Source organism: Microcaecilia unicolor, chromosome 3, assembly GCF_901765095.1.
Source record: "Microcaecilia unicolor chromosome 3, aMicUni1.1, whole genome shotgun sequence".
Classification (NCBI taxonomy): Eukaryota; Metazoa; Chordata; class Amphibia; order Gymnophiona; family Siphonopidae; genus Microcaecilia; species Microcaecilia unicolor.
Genome location: NC_044033.1, coordinates 311,110,153 through 311,119,678, shown reverse-complemented (window position 1 = coordinate 311,119,678; position 9,526 = coordinate 311,110,153). Strand labels below are relative to the sequence as shown.

General features: G+C 42.2%; 1 protein-coding gene across 1 annotated transcript in view; it reads left to right on the top strand.

Moving 5' to 3' along the window:
* Nucleotides 1-926: 926 nt before the first annotated feature.
* The window catches only part of NCKAP1L (NCK associated protein 1 like), a 338,352-nt gene continuing 329,752 nt past the window's right edge, over nt 927-9,526 (top strand). The window contains exon 1 of the mRNA XM_030198309.1: nt 927-1,049. Coding sequence (XP_030054169.1) covers nt 948-1,049 — 102 coding nt within the window. The 5' untranslated portion in view covers nt 927-947. The remainder of the gene's footprint in view (nt 1,050-9,526) is intronic.

Below are 9,526 nucleotides of genomic sequence, written 5' to 3'. Positions count from 1 at the left end.
TATTTCAATATCACACCCACTGAAGAAAACTGGCACGAGGTACAGGAAATAGAAACAGCTCCACAGCATTTGGGGTGGCAGAAAAAGTTAAGGTAAGGACTGGATATACTGCCTATCTGTGGTACACCCAAAATGGTTTACATATGCTATGCAGGTCACCTTTTTTTATGGGCCAATAGTTTCCTTTGGGCTTTCAGCATAGTCAGAATCTGCCGCTACTGGTGTTTGCCATCATGAATTTTTTTCCCTAGTGAAGCCCCCATCCTTCCTCTATAACCCACCACCTTAGTGGCAGTCTTGGTTAGAGGGACCTTTTAGAATCCTTTACACAAAAACTCTGCTCTCCCCCCCCCCCCCCCCCCCCCCCCCCCCCCAGATATCATTGTTGCGAGTTGTCTAGGTCTAGGATTTCATCATCCTGGGATCTGCAAAAGCTTCCTTCCTAGTATCACCAACTCTGTCTGGGCAAAGAAGCAGAAACCAAATTCAAGAATTAAAGAAACTTCTTTCTTATGTGTGCTAGGCAGATTATCCTTGAAGTGACTGGCACTAAAGACAAAACCTGATGCTCCTTCACTTCCTGCAGCAGACCAGCATCACTGCTGTTGTTCTTTTTATAAGGAAGCTCACATATTTATAAACCTAAAAGAGGAAATTTCTCTTCTGCAATCAGAGACGTTTTGCAAATGTCTTTTGTACAGGAAACAGAGCTGTGGTATGAGTCTTGTGGTCTTTCCCTTTCTGAAGTTGCCCTCTGAACCAATGAGAAACCAGAGTGCAAGCACATCATTAGAAAACCAATGGTTGTGTACCAATTGAGGAAGCTGGGAGGATGGTGGGTGTGGGGAATCTATTTTCGAGATTCTGCATTTTATAGTTTAGACAAGTTAGCATCAGATGATGCTTCTGGCCACAAACTGACTGTATATTTTCCAAAGCCAATAGCAATGTCGCTGTCCCCAACCTACCAACACAAGCTGGCTGAGAAGCTCACAATTCTCAATGACAGGGGCAAAGGGGTCCTGATCCGTATGTACAACATTAAAAAGGTAAGGGCCTGGGGGTAAATGGGTATAGTGTGCATAACTGGGCCCCTGAAAAGGATTTTTCCTCACATCAGTAGCTCTGCCCTTGTCGCTCACTGAGCTTTATTATAACAAGTGAATGGGGTAGATGCTGAGGGGGAGGGGGCGATGGTCTTCTGTATGGGTTTTCATGATCACACAAAACTCCCTATGAAAGGGTGGCTTAGTAGAATGTACGACATGTCATCATACGTCTTGCAGACATATAAACTGAAAAGGAAACTGGAATGTGTACGTTATAAACAATGTGGGGTACATTTGTACAAAAGTATTACATAAAGTGGTGCTTAGAGGGTGCTGATCTGGTAAATTATTGCCCCCATAGTTCATAGTTGATTTTATAAACATAAGATATTGAGACCCTGCTGCTGATATACCTGAGGGGATCTCTGGATTTTTGTAGATTCCTTCTATGGAAGGATAACAGTGATGTTTGAGGGTGTGGTGAACCTAATGGATTGGGGAGTATTTGGGTATGTGCGGAATGTTAGAATTAGGGAAAAGGAGACAATAAGAAAGGGGTGTGGCAGGATCCTCAGACATTCAAATTGAGGGTAAAGTCATTGAGCAAATCAAATAATTTTGAGGTTTGAGCTATAGAATGCCAATTTGAAAATTTGTTGAAATATGTTTGTATTACTTTAAATTTCATAATTGTTTAGAATGTTTGCCTTTACAACAATACTTGTATATCTAGGTGTACTACACTAAGGTACACTGTGTGCATCCTGCAATAAAGATAAAAGAAAAACAACAACAAAACAGCAGATTTTAGGAAGAAGAGGTATTGTGACAATTTGACAATGGGAGAAAAAGGTAGGGATTTCTAAGGAGAAAAATGAAGAGGTTTTTGCCCAAATAAGTCTTCCTTTAGAAGCAGATGTTTGGTAACTCTGTAGATCTTGAGGCCATGCAATCGGAAAGACACAAGGAGTTGGCACAAGCTGGATGGAAGGACCACAGGAAACATTAGTTGGATCAAGCAGCTGTTTATTGACCTGACACTGTCTCCATTTTCAGAATGAATAAGTTTTAAAAAATATTTTAATAATTAAAGGGTCCTTTTAATAAGAGACGCTAACGGATTTACCTCCTGTTTACAAAGCCACGCAGCAATACTGATAGAGCCCATTCAAAGTGAATGGGCTATGTCGGCATTACTGCACTGACAGCTGCTGGGGGGATAGTGGAGGCTAACAATTAACACACACTAAATGCTAAGATGCCCATTATATTCCTATGGGCATCTTATCATTTCGCATAAGCTAATCATTAGCATGCACTACATCCGTTAGCGCGCCTTAGTAGAAGAATCCCTAAGTATGTCATTGAATATCATGAACAATCTCTTTATTAATGTTAATGGAAATTTTTAGAATTTATGTCTGATTGTTCTTATGTGAGCTCCAAGAACAGCCACCTTAAGGTAGACTGAAATGATCTTTACTTGATAATTGCAAAAATGTTTGCTAACAGGTAGATACGTTAATTGTAAGAGGTGTTTGGTACTCTTCATTTTAAGGTAAAGTATTTAGAATAATTCGCTGATATTTTTTGTGCCCTTTGTATATTTATTTGATACAGTTTGGTTTTTATTTTTAAATTTTTCATTTCTGGTTTTCTTAATATGACACTTTATGCTGAGAGCCACTTTGCCTTTTGCGCTTTTATGCTTCAAACTGATCATGTAATGTAATAACATTTTTATATTATTTCAATGTATTCAATGTAAGCTAATTTAATTTTAACTTTATGATCTATAAATTGTCCGCTTTCATTTGTTTATATTTTGATATTGTTTATGTAAAGTTTTTTATATTTAGACCCTTGATGTAGGTGGAGGCCAAAACACGGTCCTTAAAATGAAAGCTCTCTCACAGTCACTGTGTCTCACATACGCACTCGCACACACTCTCATTCAAACACACACACTCTTTCTCACACACACACTCTCTCTCTCACAGACACACTCGCACCCAGACTCACTCTCTCTCTGTCACACACACACACTCGCACATTCACTCTCTCTCACAGTCACTCTCACACACACACTCTCTCAAACATACACACTCCGAGGAAAACCTTGCCAGTGCCCGTTTCATTTGTGTCAGAAACGGGTCTTTTTTACTAGTTTCTAAGTAAAACACCTTTATTAGGTTATTCCCCAAATAGAAAAAGACAGCAAACAGGGCACAAGAAGGAAAATATAAACTGAAACAAATTAAAAGAAGCATAAGGCAAAACAGAACAAAATAATATTTCTAAGTAAAACACATTTATTAGGTTGTTCCCCAAAATAAAAGTATCTACAGTTGAGACAGATAAAACCAGTATAGAAGGAAAGATATGAGCCATTACGTCTAGCACCATCCCTGGCCGCCTTCAAATCCGGGCTAAAGGCCTACCTGTTTATGTTGCTTTTGACTCCTAACTTGTCACTTGCTCGTAACCTTTATCTTGTCTTCCTCTCTTCAATAGTCCCTTTCCCTTTGTGTCCTTCTGTCTGTCCTACCCTTATCCTTATTGGTCCTGTCTGTCCTGATTTAGATTATAAGCTCTTTTGAGCAGGGACTGTCTTTTCTTCATGTTCAGTTGTGAAGCGCTGCGTACAACTGGTAGCGCTATAGAAATGATTTATAGTAGTAGTAATATAAGTAGTTATTCAACAGCCATAGACTCATATTTTTCCTTTGCCCTTTTCCCTAATTCTCCTATCCAGTGGGTTCCCAATTCTCTGTACTTTCCCTCCTTCTGATGCTGTCCTTGGAGAGATAGTAGATATCCCTTCAAATAACTCTGGCACATGTATCAAGTGCCAACAGTGTATTGATTGCTTTGAACAGCAAAGCATTCAATTTGCCTTTGGACCCTTTAACAAAGAGGGATATGCCTACAGTAGGGGAGGCTCTATCAATAGGCAAAATGAGGCAGTGGCCTTGGGTGGCAGATTTTTTTGTGGCGGCAACAAGTGCACCCAAATCACACCAGTAGCATCCACTTCACTTTGTTTCACCTAGCAGCTGGGTTACTGTCTGAAGCAGCAAGCAGCAGTGTCTCCCCTACAAGCCTTCTTCCCCAACAGCATTTAATTTCTAACCCCCCACCCTTCCTCCACAGGAAGAGGGGGAAGAAATGACACTGGGGAGATGGGGGGAGGCTAACTGCTGGGGTATACTGAGTGAGAGATGGGGAGATCCTAGATACGGAAAAAATAGGGAGAGTGAGAAAGGGGAGATGTTGAACAGGGTGGGGGAACCACTGGAGGAGTGGCCTAGTGGTTAGGGTGGTGGACTTTGGTCCTGGGGAACTGAGGAACTGAGTTCGATTCCCACTTCAGGCACAGGCAGCTCCTTGTGATTCTGGGCAAGTCACTTAACCCTCTATTGCCCCATGTAAGCTGCATTGAGCCTGCCATGAGTGCGAAAGTGCGGGGTACAAATGTAACAAAACAAACAAAACAAACTGGACAGGGGGAGAGAGAGGATATAGATGCTGGATGGAATGAATAGAAGAGGAGATGCTGGATAGAACAGAGAGGGGGTAGAGATGTTGGACACAGAAAAGAGAAAGGGAAGAGTTAAAGACTAGGGAATAAGGGAGGAGGGAGAATAAAGATGGGAAATATTTGGGTTGCGGTAAGAGTTGAAAAGCTGTAGGTAGATGCAGTAGAAAGAGGAGGATTGTAAGAATGGAGTGAAAACTGAATGAAGAGAGAGAAATGCATGGAAGAAAGTTGAAAGGAAAAGATTAATTTCAGAGATGCAAAATAAAACATGGAAAAGAAAATAAGATGATACCTTTTTTATTGGACATAACAATACATTTCTTGATTAGCTTTCGAAGGTTGCCCTTCTTCGTCAGATCGAAAATAAGCAAATGTGCTAGCTGACAGTGTATATAAGTGAAAACATTCAAGCATTACTATGACAGTCTGACAGGGTGGGAGGATGGGGGTGGGTAGGAGGTATGCATGGGGACATCAAAGCATATCATTGATATTCTAACAGGATGGGTGTGGATAGGTGAGGGGTGGGGTGATCAACAGAGACATACAGCTTTATGGTTTATAATGGGCTAGGAACCCCAGATCCTTGTTAAGTCCTTTCTGTTGGGTGTTAAAATATTCAATCATTCTGACTTCAAAGGTCTTACGTTCTTGTATGGTTTTATAGTTACCTTTCAGGATTCTCACTGTGAAGTCACTGGTACAGTGTCCTGGTCCTGTAAAATGCTGACCAACAGGTGTGGGAACCCTACTGGCACCAGTATTGTTCATGTGATGTCTATGTAAATTGAATCTTGTCTTAAGCATCTGGCCTGTTTCTCCAAAATAGCATCCTTCGTTACATTTTTTACACTGAATGATATATACCACATTGGAAGATGAGCAAGTGAAAGATCCCTTTATGTTGAATATCTTTCCTTTGTGGATGACTTTGGGGTCCTGTGAAATATTTTGGCATAGTTTGCAACTGGATAAATTACAGGGAAGTTTGCCCTTCTGTTCCTTTTCAGTCTGTGATGGAAGTTTACTTCTGATTAGCTTGTGTTTTAAGTTGGGTGGATGTCGGAAGGCCAGTACTGGTGGGGATGGGAATATCTCTTTCAGTAATTCATCCTCCTGGAGTATAGGTTGTAGATCTCTTATGATTTTCCTCAGTTTTTCCAGCTCTGGATTGTATGTCACTACAAGGGGGATTCTGTCTGTGGATTTTTTTCTCCTTGTACTGTAATGCAAGAAATTACAAAACACAGGAGGGAGGGCCTTGGGCCCAGCTATTTGGAGGCATCCTTAGTTGCCGCAGAGCATTTGGAGAGCTTACAGAGTCCGGGAAGAGTTTGTTGACAGGCATTGGAGTGGACGCCTGGCCGAAATGACATCACTGAGGTCCTTGGACCCAGCTATTTGGAGGTATCCTTGCCATGGTAAGAGGCTGCAGGCGCATGGCCTCAGTATGTGCCCAAAAGGGTGTGACCAAAGGGACAGTTTCTGCCCCTATGGAGTACTGAGGAGTGAGGAGCATATGACTCTGCTCTCCTTCTATGTGGAAGCATAAAAGTAGAAGGATGAAGATTGTACTGCCTGGAGCTGTTAAGGTACCAATGGGCCAACATGTGCAGCATTTATTAGCAGGCAATTCTCCTAGAACTGTGAGTACTGTTTCTCTGCCTGAAGTTTCCCTCCCTTCAAGGGATACAACCCCTGCCCCTCAACTTGTAGTATTGAGGGATTTGAGTAATATTCCTTTACAGGGGTGTTTACCCTCTCCCAGGACATTGACCTTGGCTGCAGGGTCATTTTCCATTCCTTTGTCTCCTTTGCAAAAGAGATTGAGCAAGTTAAATTGCCTGTACCAGTTTTAGTACTGCTTTCTTCTAAGGATACAGCCTCAGCTTCAGTTTTAAGTCTACCTGATTTTTCTGTAAAAGATGTTATGATGGCTATCACCAGAACTGAAAGGTCTCTTCAGGATAATTTATTTTTGTTAAGCAAATTTACTCAAGAAGTTTCAGCTAAGTTTGCTGATCAAGATGCCAAGTTCACTAGTACAGAACTAAGGGTGGAAAAGGTTGAATTTCAGGTGACTTCATGTCAGGCTGCTTTGGCTGCAATTACCAAGGACAGCTTATTAATTCATTCACTTACGGAAAACTTGGCAAATGTGTCTAGAGCATGACTAACCTTTGCATATTACATTTTCCACTAACACATTTTTTTTAGCTCCTTTAGAGCTTTTCCGAATGTATTTAAGGGATATACTATAGCTGTCTTCTGATTCTGTTAATGTTAGTATGTTGTACTATTTTCCTTCGAGTATTAAAGTTTCTAATCAGGAAGGAGTCATGGGCTCAATAAATGCACCAGATAGTTTGGATTTATCAAAGTTCTTGGAATCCTCTCAGGATGTTATTTCAAAAAGGGCAACTTTGCTGGTAACTTTTCAATCTGAGCATTATAAGCTGTTAGTTTTAAAAGTGTATTTTCTTTAAAAGAATTTGTTGTTTTGTGGCCAGGCAATAACTATGTTTCCTGATGTCTCCAGACCTACACAACTGAAGTGGAAGGCTTTCCTGCAGCTTAAACCTGCAGTGCTAGCTGTGGAAGCTATTTTTTTCCTTAAATTTCCCTGTAAGTGTCTGGTGACATATACAAGAAACTAATATGTTTTTGTGGATCCTTTGTATTTGGAGAATTTTCTTTCTGATAAATCTATTATGTCTGCAGTTAGGGTTTAGATTTGTGATTCCAGGTCTGCTAACTTTTATTTATTTAATTATTTTTGAATATTTTCTTTTTTTTTTTCCTGGTGACTCTGTAAGGTTCTCTCTTGATGTAGACTGGGATGTTTCGATGTGGTTGTAGTTTGTTTTGGATATTACCTGTACAGTTTTCTTTAACGTGTATTGTTAACCCATTTAAAAATTTCATTTAAAAAGAAAACACAGAAGAGGAAGAGTGAGAAGAAGTGGCACATGGGTAGGAGATTCTGGAAAATATTAAGAGAAGACATAGGAAAGCAGAAACCAGAGACTGGGACCATGTCGCGGGAACGGACAAAGTTGACGGGGGCGTGTCGGAGGCGTGGTGAAGGCGGGACTGGGGCATGTTTATTGGCCGAGGAGAGATGGGCGCGCTCGGCCGATAATGGAAAAAAGAAGGGTGGCAGAAGCGAGAATTTGGGCCACTTTTTTTGGACCCCTTTTTTCACGAACAAGTCCCCAAAAAGTGCTCCAACTGCCCAGATGACCTCTGGAGGGAATCGGGGATGACCTCCCCTGCCTTCCCCAGTGGTCACTAACCCCCTCCCACCAAAAAAAAAGAACTTTAAAAACTTTGTTTTCCAGCCTGTATGCCAGCCTCAAATGTCATACCCAGCTCCATCATAGCAGTATGCAGGTCCCTGGAGCAGTTGTTAGTGGGTGCAGTGGACTTTAGGCAGGTGGACCCAGGCCCACCCCCCCCCCCCTACTGTTACACTTGTGCTGGTAAATGGGAGCCCTCCAAACCGCCCCCAAAATCCACTGTACCCACGTGTAGGTGCCTCCCTTCACCCATAAGTGCTATGGTAATGGTGTAGAGTTGTGGGGAGTGGGTTTTGGGGGGGGGGGATTTAGGGGGCTCAGCACCCAAGGTAAGGGAGCTATGGACTTGGGAGGTATTTTTCTTTTTTTAATTGTTATAAGTGCCCCCTAGGGTGCCTGGTTGGTGTCCTGGCATGTGAGGGGGACCAGTGCACTACGAATCCTGGTCCCTCCCATGACCAAATGCCTTGGAGTTGTTCGTTTTTGAGCTGGGCGCCTTCGGTTTCCATTATCGCTGAAAACCGATACCGCCCAGCTCAAATCCGCCCAAATCCGATGCATTTGCCCGGCACCAACCGTATTATCGAAACAAAAGATGGACGCCCATCTTTTTCGAAAATACAGTCTGGCCCACCCCTTCGCGGACCCGTCCTCAGAGATAGACGCCTATGGAGATGGGCGTTCGCATTCGATTATGCCCCTCCATATAGCCTATCCAATCTGCCCATCCATACCAACTACTAAACTCTGTTTTTTGGAATTCATATGTGCTGTATATTTTACATAGTACATGGGAAATTTAGTCCTCTTATTTTCATCTAACTCCTGTCACTCTATCTTGTCTGCCAATATTATGTTCCACCTCCTCTTACACCCTCTTCACAAAAGTGGTGATAGGGAAGAAACTGGAAACTACAGGCCAGTAAGCCTCACTTCGATTATTGGAAAAGTAATGGAAGCTATGCTGAAGGAAAGGATAGTGAATTTCCTGGAAGCAAATAAGTTGCAAGATCCGAGACAACATGGTTTTACCAAAGGGAAATCGTGCCAAACGAATCTCATTGAATTCTTTGACTGGGTGACCGGAGAATTAAATCAAGGACGTGCTGTGACGTAATCTACTTAGATATCAGCAAAGCTTTTGACACGGTTCCCTACAAGAGGCTCTTGAATAAACTAGACAGGCTGAAGATAGGACCCGAAGTGGTGAACTGGATTAGGAACTGGTTGACGGGCAGACGCCAGAGGGTGGTGGTAAATGGAGTTAGCTCGGAGGAGAGAAAGGTGAGTAGTGGAGTGCCTCAGGGATCGGTGCTGGGGCCGATTCTGTTCAATATATTTGTGAGTGATATTGCCAAAGGCTTACAAGGTAAAGTTTGCCTTTTTACGGATGACACCAAGATTTGCAACAGAGTGGACACCCCGGAGGGAGTGGAAAGCATGAAAAAAGATCTGCGGAAGCTAGAAGAATGGTCTAATGTATGGCAATTAAAATTCAATGCAAAGAAATGCAAAGTGATGCACTTAGGGAGTAGAAATGCACGGAGACGTATGTGTTAGGCGGTGAGAGTCTGATAGGTACGGACGGGGAGCGGGATCTTGGGGTGATAGTATCTGAGGACCTGAAGGCGACGAAA